A 21,452-nucleotide genomic window follows, 5' to 3' on the forward strand; every position below is an offset into this window, starting at 1 on the left:
AGCCTCCTTTTTTATCCTAATTCCTATGTGCATTACCCTCATCCTTCTCTCACTGCCTGAGGCACTCAGAAGGTTCAGACATCCCAAATTGCCTACTCTATGGCAGTATGGTCAAATTCACCCTCTGTTTGATTGACCTGTAACGCTGCTGTAGGATCAGGCAAGGAAGGAAAGGGGCTGGGGTCACCATCTCTGTAAGGAGGGCTTGCCACTGTCTAAAGCTTAATGCTGCTGCAGATGGGCTGGAGTGTTTGTGGGCAGGCATGAGAAGGAAGGCCAGCAGCACCAGCCTGTGACTCTTAGAAGGCCGTTCCTCAGTCTGTGTAGCTGTGCCTGTTGATGCACTAGAAGACAGACCAATCTATGTGGAACTACTCACACAAAATACATCTTTCTAATGCAGAACATCTTGTCATTGTGCTGGGAAACTCTCTCTGGAGCAGAAAAACTTAGTGTTCCCCAGAGGCCTGGTACACAAGTGGTTGTGGGGAAGCAAGAGGACGTTGTCATGCTCATCGTTCAGAAAAGCAGCAAGCCTGAAACCCAAGTGCACCTTTTACAGCTGCTAATAGGCAAGACTGCCATTTTACAGCATGGGTGGAAGGATATTCTTGTCTTTCTGGGTGCATATCCAATGTTTTCTTCAGCTTCTTTCTAGGATCACTTCCTTCTTTGGCTCTCATGGTACAATTTGCTTTAGAGATTAGGTAATGCCAGAGCTAGAAAGCACAAAGAAATGAAGGCATAATTCAGTTTAATCAAGTATAACAAACTGAACTGCGATATCACAAATAACTACCTAGAAACCACTGGAAAAGAAAAGAACCCCTACGTCTATGTAGTCTTTTAGAGACAGAAATGGCAGTGTTGTTAATGAAAGACTTCTGATGGAAGACTTAATTTGAAATGTGGTGTTTTCCTATTAAAGGAAAATTAACATAAAATCATGAAAATTATCTTTACTTTTATCTTTTCTCCCTTGTCTACTTACTTTGCTTTTTTTCCCTGTGTTCTTCCAATTCCTTTCCCTGAAGAAAAAACCCTCTTCTTTATTGCCTGTTTCCTTCATGAGGCAAGTGTTGAATAAAGGGAATTGAAGTTTTCCATCTTCAGGCCCATGTCCTTCATGAATGGAGAACGACTGAGAAGGATAAAATAGTTCTTTTTTAGAGGCAGTTAAATGCCTGGGCAAAAGTCTTTCTCCAAGGGAATTTTTAGAGGGGAAAAGAGAAACCTCTGGGCCAGTTGCAGTTATGAAAGGGCAGTTTGAAGGGGACACATTTGATTTCTCATCTCAGGGATGTCTGAGGAAGGGATGTGAGGCTGCTGCTCATGGAAGGGGTGATGCAGAAGGCAGTAAATGCACGACTGAGCTGATCTCAGTAAACACGCAGTTGATGGATGACAAAAGGTGTAGAATGGGGCTGGACACCTTGTTGGACAGAGGGAAAAAGCCCAAGAAACTGTGAGCTCCAAGAAGGGATTCTAGAATCTCTTCCTCTGGGCCACTTTACTGCCAGAGGGACTCAAAGAGCTTCTCCCCCCAGTCCAGATCTTGCATGTGGAATGAGAGCCACCTCTTCATTACTGAGCAATATTCTTGTTTTTGTGGGGCACGCAGCTGCTCCTGCCATAGTATGAGGCCGATTTTCCAGCCATGCTGTGTCAGCCACCAAGCCTCACATCAGCCCTCCACTCTTCCGTTCCAAGTGTGTTCATTCACTCTGGTATCTACAAGCCCTGTGTCATAGGTTGGCACTGGCCAGATGTTAATGCACTCATGAATATATGTTTTTTTCTCTAACTACTGTGGGATGTGATCAGGAACAGAGCAGAGCAGGCTTAAATCTTGAACACAAAAGAAACCACCAAAACTTTATTACATTACATAAGAACAGAGACAGAAAAACTCTTAAACACACACAGAGACAGAAATAAAAACTTCTCAGAATATTTCTTCTCTTCTCTCAGTTTCCACCCCTCACACATTACTCTTCACAGACCAAACCTTTAGGTTTTAGATCAAACAATCACTACTCAAAAAAACCACCAATCTTCAATTTAGCAAGGGAGAGAGGAGTCTCCCTCGCACCACAGATTGTTCCCCAGAACACACGGGTCTACCCCTTATGTGTTTCTATGTCACCCATGGCACTGCCTGGAGAAGTCTGCTAGGGTGACACTCTCTTTTTCCTATGTCCAGTGCTCTTACTGCTCTCTATAGTCTAAAGCTGCATACAGGGCTCTTTTAAGGATACTTGCATGCCGAGCTCTCTCCCTTTTTCCCCAGGGGCCGAGGTTCCCAGAGCAGGTCTCCCCTGAGAGCAGAGGGCACCACTTCACCCTCCCCCTCTCTTCTCTGCTCGCTCTACTCTTCAAGTGCCAGTCACTGTAGCAAAAGCAGGGGCAGCTGTATCCACCCAAAATGCAGTTTATGTTCAAAAGAGACTTAAATTCAGTCCATGGCTGACATTATGCAAGAAAAGTCTAGCTCAGAACGCTACTCCTCTCATTCTTTGCCTATCGGGTTCCTTCCAATCGTGCTTTATCATCTCAGTCTCAGGCCGCTTCCCTCTTTCTTCTGAAACTACTAGTCATGAGAATCAATGTCTAAGAAGTTTCTTTCTGCTAAGCAAGGGTTAAGAGCTTCTATCTCTCGGCAGGGTGCAGGCTCAGGCACTCCCAGGATCGGCAACTCCCACCTGGCTGGGCACCTTCTCCCGGAGTTTGGGGGGGGGGGGTGGTGAGCACACACAGAAGGCACTTCCACAGTTTTCCACCCCTCCATCCTGGACGGGGCAGCTCAGTTCCAGTCCTGTCCCCTCTCTTCTCCCCCCGGGGCTCCGGCTTACCTGAGCCGACCACGTGTTTCCCCTCCCCCGCCCAGCCTCGTGGCTGGGCAGGGGAAGGAGGCCTGAGACATCTCTCTGCTTGAACTAGAATCTAAAAGAGGCCGAACCCCCCTGGAGTCTTGCTTTTAACTCTTTGTGTCCTCAGAGGTGTGTCTAAATCTCTGAGTGACCAAACCAGGTGCCAGCAGAAAAGCTGATCACTGATTGGACTGCCCACATCTCCCTGGAAAAATTCACCTCCCCCCGCAACCATGACACCCTGTTTCCAGGATGCAAAGGGCAAGGACGGGGAACTCCTCAGGAGTGTTTAAGCACTGCCAAGCTCCCCATGGCCATTTATACTTGTTCGGTAATTTCCAAGAACAAGCACTTTCCATAAGAAATCCATTGGTTTGTTTTATGGGTGTTTTTTTGTTTGTTTGTTTTGTTTTGTTTTTGTTGTTTTTTGTTTGTTTGTTTGCTGTTTTGTTTTTTGTTTTGTTTTGTTTTGTTTCCCTGAGGCCCCTCAAGTGCTTCAGAAATGCCAGTTAGCTGATGCACACAGCTTTTCTGTAAGGTACGTGTGCACTGGTTTGGGCTGAGGTAGTTTTTTTCTTTGTAGCTCATGCATGTTCTGTCCATGTTAGGTTTTGGCAACCAATTGAAGAGGAAGGGTTGTTGTACTTTCTTGTCCCTTTACCTTTTATCCAAGTCACACTGAATTTCTAAGCTACCCCAATGAGAACACCTGCCTTCTGCTCACTGAGCTTCTTCCAGGGCTTTCCACCTGTGATCAGAGCTGCTTAGAGTATTAGGCCACAGAACAAAATTATACAACACACATCCCTCCTATTTATATTTCTGTATATTATACCCTGCAATGAGAATTGTTTTCTGACACAGCCTGTGGAGTTGCTCTGAACTAGAGTTTGCAGCAGAGGGGGCAGAGCCATTCCATGGAACAAATGGCACCAGTGCTCTGTTCTGAATGGATCTTTTATGAAAATTTTCTTCTACTCAATTCCATTCCATGTGCTCCTGTGGTATTCCTGCTTTACAGTCCTCCAGTTTACCTCGCAAGTTTTTTTGACATGGTTTTTAGTTTGTCTTGGGCCAAGTCCAACAGATGCAGCTAGGCTCACTTTTCTTCATCAACCAGCCCCTTTCCCCATCACTTTGTGGCTGTGAGATCCCAGATACTTCACAGGCAACTTAGTACACCTCACTTGAGCCTTCTAAGAGGTGAGAAGCAACTATGAAGTACAAACTTATTTAACCATGTAAGCCAAGTGCTGCCGAAGCAGGAGAGGGTTGTCCTTTTCTGTTCTATTTTAGTTCTTATCGTATAGGAAAATTTCAATTTCCACCTCCCTTCATACAGATTTGTCTGACTGTGTTTCCTGACCTCTTTGCCATGAAATCAAAATGGTATCAGGGCTGATCTTCCGTTCTTCTGCCAAATGGTTGTCAATTCAAACAGGCAAAGACAGCTTACAAGGAAACAGTCTTTTTGAGAGGGAAATGTATATTCACGTTACGTTCTTTGTGCCATGCTGAGCATGACCAGAGAAGAGGACAGTGCCCAACACTTTCTGCATGGCCCCAGAGACAGAGCTTGTTGCTGTGGCAATTTTGCTGGCAGGCAGCTGGACGGCACCTGGGAGTGATAAAAACCCTGAGACAGAGAGTTCAGCGTGGGATTAATGATTGCTTGTAGGAAAGTGCCAGACAGAGAGACCCAAAATTCAAGCAGAATATAAGCAGCCCAGCACACCTTGGCCTAGCAACCCTCTCCCCATGTGCCTTCATTTGTTTTTGACCTCCTGTGGAATTCAGGGTTTGCCCAAACTGGGGCCTTGCAGAAGGCAAAGGCCAAGGCAGGGCTCTCCCTTGTGCTGCCAGTGGCATGGAAGGCCTCAGAGCAAGAGGGCATTTCTTGGGTGCAGGGATCCCATCTTCACAGTGTGGCCTTGCAGGTTAGCAAAATGCACACGGACATCCTGGCACCTGGGGAGAGGGTTTGGAGTGAAAGTCAGTGAATGGAGTGAAATGTAAATGAAAATGAGCAGGGCAGGAGTGTTGATGTGCCTGAGGGTAGGAAGGCTCTACTCAGGGATCTGGACAGGTGGAATTGATGGCTCAAGTCCGCCTGTGTGAGACAGAAGGCGTAGAAGGCTGGGTGCTGCACTTTGGCCTCTCACAGGCCATGCAGTGCTCCGGGCTGGGACAAGAGAAGCTGCAATTGGCAAGAAGCCCATGGCATGCCAGCCTCTGTCAGAAGCAGTGTGGCCAGCAGGAGCAGAGCAGTGAGGGTCATCTCCCACAGGGCACCGGTGGGCCTGTCCCTCACATCCTGCATTCACTTTTGGTCTCCTTATGACCAGAAAGATGTGCAGGTGCTTGAGTGTGTGCACAGCAGGGGAATGGAGCTGGGGAATGGTGTGGAGCACAAGTGTGATGAAGGAGGGCAGATGGAAGTGGGGCTGTTTAGCAAAGTGCAGAAGTGCCTCATGGGGACATTGCAGTTCTCTATGGCTCCCTGAAGGGAGGCCGTGGCAAGGTCAGGGTCATTATATTTGCCCACAGAACAAAGACTATGAGCAGAGGAAATTAGCACAAGTTGTGCTCCATGAGCTTTCAAGTGGACTCTCAACAAAACAGATCTCCATCTTTAGAACAGGCTGCCCAGGGCAATGGCTGAGTGGCCACCCTCAGAGAGACTGGAAAGTCGTGTGGATGTGGCATTTGGGGATGCAGCTGATTGGTGGAGTAGGCAGTGTGAAGTTTGCAGTTGCACTGTGTGATCTTCAGGGTCTTTTCCAAGCTCAGCAATCAGAGATGTAAGTGTAGCTCAGCATGGATTAGAGTCAAGGCTTAGAGTCAGTGATCCTCAAGGCTGCCTTCCAACATGGATATCTATGGGATGGGCAAGGGAGGGCAGCTGTGAAGCAAGACAAGGAAGGAGCAAGAGAAATTCTTGGAAGAAGATTCACTCAAAGGCTGCCTTCAGCAGTCCACCAGGGCCCCTGGGACTGGCTGAGCTGGGCTGGGGACAAAGGGTGGGGCTGGCCTGGCTGTGGTGTACTGTGACATGTGTGACATCACGGGGCACAGGTCACAATGGGGGCAGCTGTAAAAGGCCCCAGCATGTAACGTTGGCTCTGTATTGCTTGGGCAAGCGGTGAGTGCACACGTGGCGGGGAGGCTGGGCTGGGGACAAGGGCCGGGGCAGAAAGGCTGCAGCCAGGGTTGGCTTCTCCCCCTGCATGCAGGGACAGTGACTGATGGCACAGCCTTGGGCATGGTACCATGATGCTGCTGCTGTTGCTGGTGCATGGGCAGTGGGACAGGCCTTGCTGCTTGCCAGCTGTCTGGGGCTCTATCCTTCCTGCCCCCACATTTCTGGCATTGCCATCCCTGCTGTCCCCCCTGCCTGCTGCCTCCCTCCCAGCACCACTGAAGGCCTTCTCTCCCTCCTCTTGCAGACCATGGATACCTGGGTATTGTGGTTCTTGCTCTTGCAAAGCGTACTGCATTACCCACAACCCGTGGGTGATGGCTTGGACAAGGCGACACGTCTGCAAATGGAGGCACGTGCAAGGTTCCAGGAAGAGGTGAAGATGCGTCTGGAGATGGAGGTGGAGCAGCTGGCTCTGGAGCAGGAGTTGGAGCAGCTGGCCCTGGAGCAGGATGTCTGGGCCCAGAGAGACCTGCCGTGGTCTGCCTTGCAGCACTGGCAGGTCTGGGCTCCTGCTGCGCGGGTGCTCCTTGTCTTGGCCCTGTGGTATATCTGGAGTAAAAGGAGCCAGAGGAGAGAGGAGCGTGAAGAGGACAACAATGTGAATGGGGAGGAAAACGGCAATGATGTTGGACATGGCCAGGAAGTGGACAACATTGCTGCAAATGAAGAAGGTGCTGGTGGAAATGAAGTTGACAATGAGGCTGTAAATGCAGCTGTTGGAAATGAAGCTGATAACCATGATGAGGATGATGAGATTGGAAGAATGTTACTGCAGCGCATCCAGTGGCCTCGTCAGGACCTGAAAAAAGGGTGCCGGTGGACAGCTGCCCTGATGGAGAATTTGGCATTTTACTTTCCACACGTCTTGTCCACCACTTTCTACCCGGTCCTGCATCGAGCCATTGCGGTGGGCAGTGCCTTTGAGGGTTGGAGTCCCCGTGAGCAGGATGTTGTGTACCAGGTGCTCATACCCATGACTCCTCCCCGAGGGCACAGGTTCCACCTGGAGACGGACACTGAAGGGCAGAGGAGCGAGCTGAACTTCCGCATCCATGTGGAGCAGGTGTGCACCTGCGGGAGGGAGCAGCAGGACGAGCAGGTGCTGTGCCTCCTGCACCACCCCGACGAGGAACTGGAGGGCGACGAGCATCCCAACGTCCTTCAGTCCCTGTGCAGAGACTCCTACCTGGATGTGGAGAAAACCGCCCGCTGGTTCTGCCAGCTGATGAGAGCAATCTGGCCGGCCTTGCCTCAGGCACACAATTGGCATTTAGTGCTGCTGCCCTCCAGGCGCTCCTGCCAATTCAAGGTGAGCAATGGCCAAGAAAGCTTCCGGATTGAGATGCTGTTTGGGGTGCGGGAAGACAACACCGACATCTTTGCAATCAGCGAGCCAAGGCAAGGCTACACCCCAAGCACAATCTGGCCAGAGAGCTACGCCGTGGCAGAGATAAAGTTCTTCAGGTACATCGCCATGCGGGCTCCCCCGGACAGCTTGCACCTCAAATGCCTGCAGTTCTTCACCCGTCTTCAGCTGGGCTTAGGCATTGACACCTATACTATGAAGACCATTGTCATGCACATCCTCAGCAACTTGCCTGCGTCATCTTGGACCACCAGGCATTTTGTGAGGCGACTGATGGATATCAGCGAGAACCTGCGCATATGTATAGAAGTGAGACGCCTCAACCACTTCATTATTGGCAACCAGAGGCTTCCCGAGGGGATCAATTTGCCCCTACATGTCCTGCTGGCCAGGCAATACAATCTTTTCCATCACCTGCAGCTGGATCCGGTTGCCCACTCGCAGGCAATGAGTCAGTACATGGATCTGCGCGAGTCGCTCCAACGAATCCTGAACGATGAAGACTGAAAGAGGTTCTCGTGCACAGAGCTGTGCTTGTGAGGCTCACACCTGGTGGCAGAGAAGCAGCTGACAGGACACAGGAGAAGAGGGCAGAATGTGGGTGACAGAGAGGGAAGGGAAAGCGCTGCCTAGCAGCACTGTGCCATCAGCAGCAGCAGTGTTGTCTCAACAGTCTCCCCAGCACTGCATCCAGTGATGTCCAGGTTGGCTCCAAAGAACGAGGACAACGCAAGTGGAAATCCTATGATTTCTGCTTTTGCTCTCAGGGGACTGTGTGGAGAATCTCCAGCTCGGGGAGAAGCTGACACAGGCCTGAGTGTGCAGACACGCACAAGGCACTGCTCCATGGGCAGTGGCAGTGTCTGCCACGCCTTTCCTCTAGAGCAAAAGCACCCTCAGGCAGTCCAAGCAGATGTAGCTGAAGAGGCCAGGGCACTTGTGTGACACAGCCCCATTGCCACCAGAACTGGGACTGCTCCCACCTCCTTCTCAGAGTCCATCTTCCCTCTGAGAGCTTCACTGTGTGCAAAGTTGCGGATCTCCGGATCCCAGACGAGTGAAGGTTGGAAAGGAGCAGCAGTGGGATCATCTGGTTGAGAGCTGCTCCAGCAGGGTCTTCCTGAAGAGCCTTGCAAAGGATTGCCTCCACCTGGGTGTTGATTATCTCCAGCGAGGAAGATTCCACAATCTGTGGGCAATGCCTGGGATCTGTCAACGCAGCGTGTTTCTCCTTGTCCTGGGAAGGGAAACCGTTTGGTCAGCATTGTACCAACCGTGTTGGAGCTGACCTGAAAATTTGTAGATATAGGAATCTTAGATTTTTGTTTCATATAGATATATCTATTGTATATTGATATTGTATATTATAAAGCTTCTCAATTATCATATCAAAAAATAATGTAAAGAAGCCAATACAGTAATATAAACAATATTAAATATATGAAATATGGTGTTATGATTAAAATATTATAAAATAAGATATATTTTATATATATCATGATCTTTTGATATGGTGATATAAAATTCTTCTATCATGATGTAAAAAAGATTACAATGAGTTTAATATGTAATTCTGTTTAAACAATATGATATAGCACATATTTAGTATGACTATCTGTTGTGAGATATACTTTAATGCTTAGGGCATTTATAGCTAGAAAGATTTTTATGCAATCAATCTATTTCTACCACATAGAACATGTTTATTACATATGTTACATTAATATAGAATATATTACATATAGGATAATATTTTTTCTATACAAGTAAAGCCATAAACTGTGTCTCTGTCTTTTGGAGACACATGATGATGTTCTATAGTTAGTGCATGTGAAAAATGTAAGGTGTTAATTTGTGTTCTTATGGGTTATGACATGTTAAAAAATTATGAAAACCACTGTATATATGTTATATGAGAATGTAGTTTCAGTCTGCCTTGGAATTCATGGAGACAGAGGCAGGCACCACCCTGGAATTTCCATTTAGAAAGGAGACCAAGGATTTATGGGAAAGCCTGGCCTTCTCTTTGGCATCAGAAAGAAGGACACATTAAGATAAGCAATCTCTTCTTCCCCCATGGATGGCAGAGCCATCAGAGCACTATCATCAGCCATCAGAGCACCGTCATCAGAGCACCATCGTTTCCAAAATCTCCGGAGATGAACTCTTTCCATTCATAAACTTTGGTGTCTATTCATTCACGGGAAACCAAAAATTGACATTTTAAAAGGGAGGAGGAAACTCTTTTCAGCTCAGCCGGACACGACTATGAATTTGAATAACCAGCCTAAAAACAAAAGGACTATGAAGGAATTTTTGATACAGGCGGAATAAAGTGTTTAAAATCTAAGCCCCGAACAAGGCCAATTTGGTGAGCTCAGTGTGCCAGATACTGCATCCCAGTTCACTCTTGACAATTCCCTGGGTCAATCGTCAATGTAACTCTGCTGGGGGAGTTTTTGCCAAAATTCTGTAATTCAATCCTTTTTAATAAACCAAAAATTATATTTCTAATTGGACTACTGTATTGGCATTGATAACACCAACTCTGCTCTGCTGGAAGACCAAGGGCTTTTCACTTCCTATTACTTTGTATTTCACCCCTTTTGTCCCTTGTCCTGCTCTCAATTGCTCTGCTCCTTTCTCCTCTGCTTCCATGTTTGTATGCTCCCTGGCTTCCCTTTCCTCTCCTGCCACTTCTGTGGTTTTAGGCTTAGCCAACACTATCAGCTAACTTCAGAAAGATAAAAGTGAACAGTTAGCTGGGTTAGAAAGCTGAACTGGAGAGGGTGAGCAGGTACCAGAGGGAGGCTCTGCCTCCTTGGCATGAGCCAGCTGGACACTTGCTTCTGTCTGTGGCCTTACAGCAGGTCAGTACAGGCTGCAGGTGCTGAGGCACATTTCCAAACATTTTGTGACTTGTGGGCAGCCCCTGCTTCCCTCTCCTGGGTGTGCAAGGGAGAGGGCACAGCAGCATGCCAGGTAAAGCTGGTCACTGGGTCAGGGAGCTGCTCTGACATGGGGAAGGGCTGACCTTCACCTCTGCCCTCTGCCATTCCCCAAAAAACACACCATGGGAACCAGGCTGCTGCTGTGCCTGTTCTCTCAGAAGTCCAGAGCCTTTTGCAGTTTCTGTCTGTGCTGTGACAAAAGTGACTTGGGGCTTTTTGGCCTGTCCATTCTCATCCACCCACTCTGCTCTCTGTATACCCCAGGCAGATGTCCCTGATGTCTGTACATGTGCTTTCTGAGAAATACTGCTGAAGACAATGCTGGTTACACTTTTAACCATCTGAAATTGTGTACAAAACAGTAATTGTCATCTTCTCAGGCCTTAAGTTCTTGTCCATGCAGTGGAAAGGCACAAAATAATTTTCGCTCCTTCCCTAGGCCATTCTAATTTAGGAATCTAGGCCACCATGTCACCCTACTCCTCTTTACTCCCCATTCCCCCCATTCTTTCCCAGCTGCTGAATGTTGGCTTGCTGTAGGGAATTTGGCTGTGGCACGATGTCATTTATGTTGTGAAACAGCCAGACTCTTATTTCCTAGCTGGTAAAGGCAGAGAAACTCTTAACTTCAACTTTAGCCACAGTGATAGATCTGTCCTGACTTGTCCTGTGGAATGAATAATACTCCAAAAATAGGAATAAATACCATGTGCTTTCCCTAACTAAATACTGACACTGGTCGACCAAAGAAACAAGGTTTATTTGCTTCAGTCCATTTCAAAAGCAAAGCATGAAGTTTGATCTCACTGAACCAGTTCTGAAAAAGAAAACTCCCCAATGTGATTCACCCCTTTCCAGAGGGCACTGTCACTGCCTGCCTGCTGCCCGCTGATTTCCACTGAGCCCTCCTGAATGTGCACACACCCGGACAAAGAGCAGTCCCTGTAATTTATCTGAACTGTGCTTTCAGGCCCTGCCTGCCAGCAGATCAACCCTTTCTTTGTCACTTCAGAAAGGAGATAATATCTGTCCTGCTGCACAAGAGACAAGGCTAATACTGATTATTCCCAGGATTCGCAGCAACGTCACAGGAAGCTCATGCAGTACGTGCAGGCAGAGGATTCACTCTCCTGTAGCAAGTTCTCAGCCTTTATTCTCCAGACTCAAGAAACAGGCATTTTCCTAGCACAGCTGAAGTGTTCCATCATCTCTGGACGCTCTGTGGAAGGGAGAAGACAATTTACACTACCTCAGAAGAAACACAACTGCTTTACTGCCCTCCCCCCTCAACACTAGGCATGCAGAGTATAAGTGAAGATTAACTGGGAGACCAGGAGGAAGAAAGAATACAGGGAGTTGAGATAAGCAATCTTATCTTTAGATGACCTCTTTTAATCTTATTTGTTGCCAAGATCAGCATAAGCCCAAGTTTTGCATATTCAGAAAACAAAAATGCAACACACTACTAGTGTACTAGTGTTAGTCTTTATTTTGCATTAAATTTGCCAAGCAGAACTAGAAGCTTGGCATGATTTCCTGGGGCATTTCAAAGTTCAGCTAAATAATCATGCCTTATAGACAGGAACTTGCAGTGTATCATCAGGATAAACTGTTTCTCTAGCATAATTAAAGACACATATTTTGTTATTTCTCTACTCACAGATGTCCATGTGACTTTGCCTCCCTCCATTATACCACAAAAAGCAATACACAGATATTGACACATATACACATTGGTACTCAAAAAAAGGCTGAAAAATACAAGCAGATGCCAAAGTTAGAAAAGTGAAATGCATAATGTAAAGCATAAATGTGTCTATGTGATTAAACTTTTGTTGCTAAGTTTGTGATAAAACCTCAGTTTATAAATACCTCTGATGCAGTAACAGACCTAGAACTGTATTTTGAAAATCATTCTCATCTGAGCCCTTGCTGTGAACACCTTTTGTTTCCTCCTCCCAATAAAACCTCTGAGCTGGCAGAAGGCTGCAGCTTATCCTCTGCCATCGTGGTGTGTTTTGTGACACGGGTGAGGAGCCACAGAAGCACTCAAAAGAGCATAACTGAGAAGCTGGCACAGAAGAAAATTAGCAAGAATGAACAACTGAGGTTGGGGCAAAGAAGGAGATGGTCAGATAACTGACCAAGAGAAAGTTTGGTGGAACAGCATCTGAAACTCTTCTTCAGCTTTTTGTGGGATCTGGGATATGTGGTGTCACTGCTTCAGAACAGAAATGGTTAAAACTTAATGTACACAAAATATCTGCTTTAACTGAGATTGAGACAGTTCTAATTCTGTTGAATTTTCTTTTCAAAAAGCATTCCTGATGTCAAGTAAGGTTGATTAATTAGTAGTTTCCTGAAATGACAAAGTAAGCTACATCTTCAAAGGAATGCTGCAAAACAGCAACCAAAGCAACCAAATTTGTCAAATGCACATTTCACAATTAGAAAAGGGTACAATATAAAGGAAGATTGTATAAAATTTATCTTTAAATCTTGAAACAACTGTTAAAAATACCAGAAATCAGGCTATAGAGCAGAGCATTTCATTCAATAATGTAATTTTCATGAGTCCTTTGAGGCATGTATCTCAAGGATATTTGAATCTCTAAGTACAATCCACATATTAATTAAAAAATACTTGCTGCAGCTCATAAGATCCAGTTAAAATCTCAGAACATTGTTTGACTCATAGTCCATTTTCTGCATTTCAATAGTTTTATTTTTCTATGTAACAGCAGATTCAAAGGACCACAGAATGTTTTCTCTGTATTCATTATTAGTGCATAGCTTCTATTTTTCTCATTCTCTTTTGCCTTCCTTTACAGAGAAGGATCAAAAAGCAGACTAAGACCTAACGGCGCCCCCAGTTTCTGCAAGCCACAAGAAATTACAGGAAACAGATCTTTTTGGCTTGAGTTTTTGCACTTAAAACTGAGTTTTGTCGTGATCTAATGGGCAATATCTCACTAGATATTTACAGGAGGAAAAACATACTGCTCAAGTATTTAGCTGACATAAAATGTCATAGAGCAAAAAGTGGATGGTGTTACAGTATTTACAATTAAAATGTGATTAGTAGTCCAGTAAATACAGTTTTGTTTTACCCTACAGTTTTTTCCTTTGTGGTTCCAAAAGCAGCAGCAATCTGGAGAGCAGGTTTAGCACAGATTAATGCAGTCCTATTCCCAACAGAGAATTGACATTTAGAGTAGCTGGAAGGCACATACACAGGCAATGTGGGTGCTGGTTTCTCAATTCCAAAGCCAGACCTATTAAGCCAAACTGTCCTAGCTTATTAATCTTTTTCCAGCTTCATTTACATGAAACAGCATGGAATGTAATGCTGGTATAAATCAAGTGAAATCAATGCCAGGGGTACGAGAAGTAGAAGTGGAGTTAGTTTGTTGGGCAAGAAGAAATACTCCCTTTCAGGTCAAATTTTCAAAATCTGGCAGGCTGAATTTCTAGCTAAATTCCCACAACCCCATTTGACATGTGCCTGTCTTTTGTAAATGCAACAGTCTAATTAAAGGAGAGTTTAAGCAAGAGTTACAGAAGTTGCATCATGTAGCACCTAGAAGACTGGCTTCTGGCTGACTTCGTGTTGATTTCTCAAAGGCATCCAAAGAAATGTCCTTCGCTACCCATCTCAAAGTATTGGCAAAGATTCAGTGAGACATGAATCTTTCATGATTTCTATCTATTTGATATTTTGCTTAATAGATCATCTTCAATTACCTGTAGCAGGCCTTCAGCTACAGCCTGAGCTGTATTTGTTATGGGTACTCAGTGCAATTCAAGGCAGTTTGAGAAACTCGCTACCATGGGTTTTTTTAAGAACAAATAGGAGAATGAAAACCACAAATTTAATAAAAAAGCATCATCTGCAGGGCCCTAGAGCTGGATACTGAATCCCAGGCTGATCACAACCATACCACTAGACCAGCCAATGACCCCACACTGGTGCAGCACCAGGGGAAAGAAGCCAAAGACTCCTGAGTCTTTGTGCTCAGTGAATTTTCCCTACTCCAGGCCCCCAAATTTTCTAGCACAGAGGTTCCACAGGAAGCATGGGGGTCCTTCATTCTCGTGCAAAGCCACATCCATAAGCACATCTACATGTTTTTTAAAAAGACTCCAAGACACTAAGATATCCACTACATTTTATAAGTACAGAAGGAGAAGGTTTAAGAACTTGAGTGGAAACATGTAGTAAATTATTGCAAAATTGGAATTAGAAACTGAGACTCCTATTTCTCATTACCATGCTTAAACTTCAGAACAATACTCCCTCTCCCGGAGCACCTCTGATTTTTCTTGGTTCTCTTTTTAGAGACTAACCTTCTATCCCTAATTCCCATGATCAGTCCCATGGAAATGAATGAGAAAGGGCTCAGGACTGAGCACTTAAATTGCAGTCTTAATATTTAGTAGCCCTTTTTTTTGTTAAGCCAGCACCTGTTCTCTCTTAGTACTCAGTACTTAAACTGTGATTATAAAAGTAATTAGAAATAATCATAGGTACCTATATTCCAAAGGCTCCAAATTATATTTGGCAAACTGAAGTTCTAATGTGTTGTGTAAGAAAAACACACATAATTTGTCAGCCTAATTAATGAGTCTGGGTAAGATAAGTCATATTACACCTGAAGAGATGACATCCACTTGAAAGCCTGTGACCTCTCCCCTCATTATGGGTCCACCCACAGGAGATGACTGAAGCCTGTAGCAGAAGACACGTTACATCTGAGCTATTTTGGGGTGCTTTCAGGTGATGATGTATGCAGAACAATCATGATACTACCACATGCCAGCAGATGCTGTACCAATGTCCTTGTGACTGATTGTCTGAAGAATTACATTCTTAGATATAAGTATTAAGAATAGTGTGGAGCTGGAGGTGGTCTGGAACCAAGGATCTCTTAACTTTGCAATAGTCAGCTTGTGGATTTGGCACCTGGAAGATGAACTGCCTAATTTCCCAACATAGCAAGTGTAAGTTAAAAAGCCTTCTCTTCCACTTGTGCATCACTTCAGAACTTGCAGGGCAGAGTGGGCTTGAAGCCTGGCATGCAGAATTGCTCAGAAGGATGTGGTTTGTTAACCTCTTACAGACTCCTGGGCACAGAGAGGACACAGTGAAATAACACTGCTGCTCTCAGGGAACCAGTTGTGGTGCCTTACACACAGGGAAGGTTCAGAGAGGTTTTTTAGTAGCCACTCCTGGGTGACTGTTTCCCTCCATGCTTATGCAATCCTTGTGCAGATGATGCTGTAGGCATTGCTCACACCTCTTCCTGCTCCCTACTTTTTGTGGTAATGTCATGCTTCAAGCCCAGCCAGACCCAAGTCCCCGGCAGCTGCTCGCTCACTCCCCCACCAGTGGGACTGTGGAGAGAATCAGAAGGGTAAAAGCTGGAAAATTCATGGGTCAAGATAAAAAACATCTTAATAGGAAAAGCAAAGGCTGCACACACAACAAAAGCAAAACAAGGAATTCATTCTTTGCTTCCCATGGGCAAGCAGGTGTTCAGCACCTCCAGGAGAGCAGGGCCCTGTCCCATGGAATAATGACTTGGGAAGACAAACCCCATCACCCCAAATGTCCCCACCCTTCGTCCTTCTTCCTCCCCCTTACACACTGAGCACGATGTCCCAGGGTCTGGAGCATCCCTTGGGTCACTCAGGGTCCCCTGTCCTGTCTGATTCTCCTCCCAAACTCCCAGGCACCCCCAGCCCCTCCCAGCAGGGCCCTGAAGGGGCAGGAAAGGCTTTGGCTCTGTGCAGCCCCTGCTCAGCAATAACAACATCTCTGTGTTATCAGCCCTGTGTGCAGCAAAAATCCAAACCACAGCCCCATCCCAGCCCCATGGAAAGAAGGCATGTTCTGAAAATGCTGCAGTGGCTGCCACCAAAAAGTGTCAGCAAAACATGGGAAAAATCTAGGCTGGAATTTCTCAAGTGCTAACAGTTATCATGTCTGCAATCCACTTACATAATGAGAAATGTTTCTCAAATTCATACCTTTAGAAGCATACTACAAATGAATGTTTTCTCATTGTTTCTCATCAGGGACAATATTAGGTGTTTGTGTTATTTCTAAAGCAGCTTGTTTTGAGATATGTAAATTCAGAAGGAAAAATAACTCTCAGCCCAAAGGGCTAAAGCAGCCATGTTCAGTTCACCTGCTATCTGTTCCTGTGGTGCTGCAATCATAACAACCATGAAATTCCCACAGAACTGGTTGGGTTTTGTTTTTTTGTGTGGTACTGAATCATTACTGGTCACATCAGGTACCTCAAAAATAAATTAGCTCCACGTGAGATAGCTGCACAACCTTTATTATTCAGCAAGAAAGAAATTAGCATGTCCAAAAGCCACTCAATCGTCTGCCTTTCCTAGTGCACTAAATACTTACAATTATGCACATTATGAATATTTCCAATCAGAACTAGAGAAGATTAAATTAGAAGTTTTCTTTCCTTATGGCTTAGTCCCAGCCATAAACAGTTGTGCAAAAAATTTATCCCAAATGAAAAAATTGGCCTGTTTTCTGAACAAAAGTTGCTCTTAAAAATAGCCACAAATTCAACACCTCAGGAGTATGGAATGGAGACAGAAATGTGCAGGTAGCTAAAGCCCACTGGGGAAAATATTTACAGCTATGCAATATTAGGCTATGAAAGGTATCCAATTCTTGTCTGGTGAAATTACAATTACAGTTTGTACTGGGGGTTTACAAAAACTGCAGTTTTGAACTTTCAGGAAAGCAAAGCAGTGCTGACCTGTTCATTGCTCCTCTTCTTCTCACCTGCTCTTTGCTTTAAGGCTCTGAAAATATTTATGCATATATGAAAATATTATGCAAGTGTTTTTCCCTTGAAGAAATCAACCTGTCGTGTATTTTCATTACTCATCTCTTTGTGTTCCTGCCCTCATTTCTTGCACAATGTACATGATGCAAAGGGATCACATGGTTTTCCAATTCTGTTGAAGCTGGTGGTACAGCAAGCTCATCTTGTCTGGAAGTCTCTACCTGGCCTGTTGGGAAAGGTGGTGTTAAGGTGATATGTGATGTCTACATGTAGTCATGATTGCAGTCTGTCAGAATCCAGGGCATCCCTCTGGCCGCCCTGGAGGGTTTGGAGACTGGAGGGGGTCTGGGATCTGTACAGGGGGGTCAGCCAGCCTCACACAGAGCCCAGGAGGACACTGCTTCTGATCCCTGTCCATGGGAGTGAATGCCCACATTGTATGAAGAATCACAAGCCAAGGGGATTCAAAATAAGTAGTAGTTTGTTTATCACAGAGTGTAAATATAGAATCTAGGATTTTTAGTATATGGGCTTGAAGAGGCAAGATGGAGGAATTGGGGAGTGGTCCTGTTCTCCATGTTCTTCTTCTCATCCCCCATTTTCTGCTGAGTTGCATCACAAGGATTGGTCTAGAGTAGAAATGACGTTAACATAGGTAGTAAGTATTGGTAAGATTTTGTAAATAAAAGGTACATTGTGGATGGTGGTTGGATGAGGGGAACCGTACAAAAGGTCCGGGACCCTCTGATCTGCCACAGTCTGCCGCGTGTCCTGCTCTGCTGGGGACGCCCTGCAGAGCTGAGAAAGAACTGAGAGATAATGAAAGAATAAACAACCTTGGAAACACAGACTGGCAGACTCAGCTTGTCTTCTCTGGCTCTGGTGTGAGACCTTTCAGGCAAGAAAAGCTTGAAAACCTTATTACCTCAGGGAACAGCAACCCTGAGGTAGATCTCAGGGAAAAGCAACCCTGAGACCAGTCTTTTGAATGTGAAATGATCTAGGGTATAATTTTAGGTACACTCTAAATTTGTGAAAGATATTCTCTGGTAAGGACCTGCTCAGAGCTGGCACAGCAAGTGATTTGTATTGCTCCTGAATGTGACACTGAGTGTCTGCTACAGCCTGGGGCACACAGCAACTGGTTCTGTCAAGTACCAGCTAAGAACATTTCAAATAGAAACACAAACCCTTGCATCCCCATCGCATTGAGCAGGATCACATCAAGGAAATCATGATTGGCATCGATCTTGTCCCTAGAGGGACCATGTATCTTGAGATTAGGTAATGGGAGGAAAGAGATTTATCTTCAGACAGCCTCCTGAGGTGGATTACATCCTTGCACCACTTTGACAGGGGGAAATTGAAGCAAAGAGAGGCTGCATTAAGGTTACACAGAAATCAGGAAGACAGCAGAAAAGGGATCATATTCCTCAACATCCTGGCCATAAGGCCAGAGCACTCATTCCTGGTTACAGGTACAAGAAACAGAAAAAAGATGGTGAGTGCTGATTAACAGCTTCATCCCCAGCCTCACTGACAGCAGAAGAATTAAATGCTGTGTTAGGATCATGTGCTCGAACCTCCCACGGTTGCAGCTCACATTTGGTGTGAGTCAGTGAGAAACATTCCTGAAAGTTCATGTGTCCTCACTGAACAAATGCCAGTGGCCGGCAGGCAGGAGCAGCATTTTGCAAACACCAATCTGGTGTATTAATACAACATCACGTGCTGCTATTAGGGTAACACTACATCAGCTTCATGTAACACCTACAGGAGCCTTCATGACATGTCACATCTAAAGATGAACTGCAGTTAGCTTTTATCTTCCTATGCAATTTATCCTTCTGTGAGCATGCCCCTCCAGCCTTGATGCAAGTTTTTATTACTGTGTTCTAATAAAAATGTAAAGCAAACTATTGCCTGGTTTAGCTGTGTTCATCAAGTGTATTTCAAAAACTGCAACTCCATTTTCATGTGAGCATCAGTGTGCACACACCTCAAGACAGGGACATTCTTTACAGTCTCTTCAGCTTTAGGCACATCAGGCAGCAGCAGCAGGGAGACATCTCCTGACTCTTCAGGAGTACAAAGCTGTAGGAACACTCTGTGTAGTGACAGACCACAGAAATACAGACAGCAAAGCTGCAGAGGAACAGACAGGCTTTCCCCCAGGGTTAAATTCTACTTTTGCAAGTCTGGAAATGACATTTCCCAAGGCTGGTGTCTCATTCTAAGATCTACTCCTTAGTTTCCTCTTACCCAAGTTTTATGCAGAGATGGGTCTACTGAGGATGGTCCCAGCTTATATCACTGTGAGACAATCTGAAGTTTTTTCACCTCCATCACTTTGCAACATATTCTGATTCACTACATCAGTCCTGTCTAGTTTGAGGGTAAGAGAAACACTCCATGATGGTGCATCTGCTGCAGCACGTTTGATTTTTATTTAGCTTTAACACTGGGTCATCCTCAGGTCGTTTGCATAAACTACTGGGTACCTGAATGAGAATCTGCCAGCCTCGCCCTGTTTGTGAGTGATGAATCTACTGACTGCACTTTGTTTCAACAGGGAATTCCTGATCAGTTTCCGTGCATTTTGTGGTTCACTTGTCTTGGAATACCCAGCAGATCTGACATGACTCAGGTATGTCAGATCTGAGTAAGCACCAGGCATTAAACCCTGATGGTTAATAGCCACATGCATGTATCAGCCCTGCAATGTGTGCACTACAGGTCCAACACCCTCACTTACTGCACCTGCAACACAGAGACAGCCATCCCAAGTGCAGTTAACCCAGGGAACTTGGTTTCTCAGCCACATTCCAGTTGCTCTTTAATTTAAAAGATTATGTTATTGGGTTTTGAGGGTGGAGGTTTTTTGTTTACATTTTCTTTGTTGTTGTTTGGGGTTTTGTGTGGTTTTGGGGGGTTTGTTGTTGTTGGTTGGTTTTGTTTGTTTTTGTTTGTTTGTTTTTCGGGTTTTTTTGCTGTTCTTGTTGTGTTGCTGTTGTTATTTTTTTCCTAACACACCCCTGCAAACCATTTCCAGTCAATGAAATAGTATTTTTGAGGTTAGATTTTGACATACTTTTCTTACCCGCCCTAACCGTAGCTTTAATATCTGCAGTTTATTTTTAGTATGAACAGATATAAGTAAACTACAGTACAAGATGTGATTTATGCATGCTGGTGGGTAGATCTGCAAAGCCTGAAAGCAGGTACTGATCACCCCTTTGAGCTGCTACTTTTCCTGAGGTTGCTTCTGTGAAGGACACAATAATAGTACCAACTCCACCATTTAGAAAACTCAGTTGAAAGTAGCTGTTGTAATTTACTCCCTAGTACTTAGACATGTATTTTCCAAGCAACTGTACCTTCTTCCCTTACTTTACTGCTTCCTTAAATGCTTATTTTATTTCTTTCAAATGTACGAATCTGCTACAGACGGTTTGAAGCTTTCACAGAATTTTTGTTGTGTTTTAGCAACATCACAGAAAGATACACAATTAAAAAATGAAGCAGCTGTTATAAGTAAGAATAAACTAAACCCAAGTTCTTCACTGATGCTTCCAGAACTAAGGGAGGTCTTAATTCTGTTGGAATACTTCTGGTTTTTCGTTCATGCCAGACCAGGCAGCCACAGCAGCCTTTCTTTTGGTAGCACTAACACGTTTTAAGGGAGGTTGGGTTGTTGGGTACCGCTGAGTGCTGAGGCCTGAGCCCCAGCTGAAAGATGCTCCAGGTTGCAATGCAAGCTGTTACCCGCTGGATACACAGAGGTGGCGTCCAAGAGATCGGGATGAGGGAACCAGGATAGAGCATCCTCTGTGGAAAGTATGTGCGGGCTTAAACGGGAGTAGTGCGAGGAGCAAATCATCTGTGTTGTTGGAAAAGCGGGTGCGCTCCCCTTTCTCGCTCTCTTACCTGCCCCCGCCGTGGATGATGCCTGATCTCAGTGCAAGGGCGGGGATGAGCCCCCGGTGGCGGCTGCGGCTCATCCCTCTCCCCGACCCTCCCCAGCCTCCCGCCTGCCCCCTCCGAGACCTTGGGACTGCCACAGCGCCCGCACCGCCCGGGCTGGCTGGAAATGGGGATGGCAGCTGGTCCTCCCTCCACCCCCGCTGCCTCTGCCGCCACGGCGCCCGGAGAGGAGTGGGGAGGAGAGCGGGGAGGTGAGGCCGGCAGGGCATCCATCCATCCCTCCATCCATCTCTGCATCCCTGCATCCCTCCCTGCATC

General features: G+C 45.6%; 1 protein-coding gene across 1 annotated transcript; it reads left to right on the forward strand.

Moving 5' to 3' along the window:
- Positions 1 to 6,319: 6,319 nt before the first annotated feature.
- Positions 6,320 to 7,945, forward strand: LOC134549271 (inositol 1,4,5-trisphosphate receptor-interacting protein-like 1). The gene has a single exon (XM_063394839.1). It carries the CDS (start codon positions 6,320 to 6,322, stop codon positions 7,943 to 7,945), a length of 1,626 nt encoding a protein of 541 aa, XP_063250909.1.
- Positions 7,946 to 21,452: the final 13,507 nt, after the last annotated feature.

Source organism: Prinia subflava, chromosome 4 (assembly GCF_021018805.1).
Source record: "Prinia subflava isolate CZ2003 ecotype Zambia chromosome 4, Cam_Psub_1.2, whole genome shotgun sequence".
NCBI lineage: Eukaryota > Metazoa > Chordata > Aves > Passeriformes > Cisticolidae > Prinia > Prinia subflava.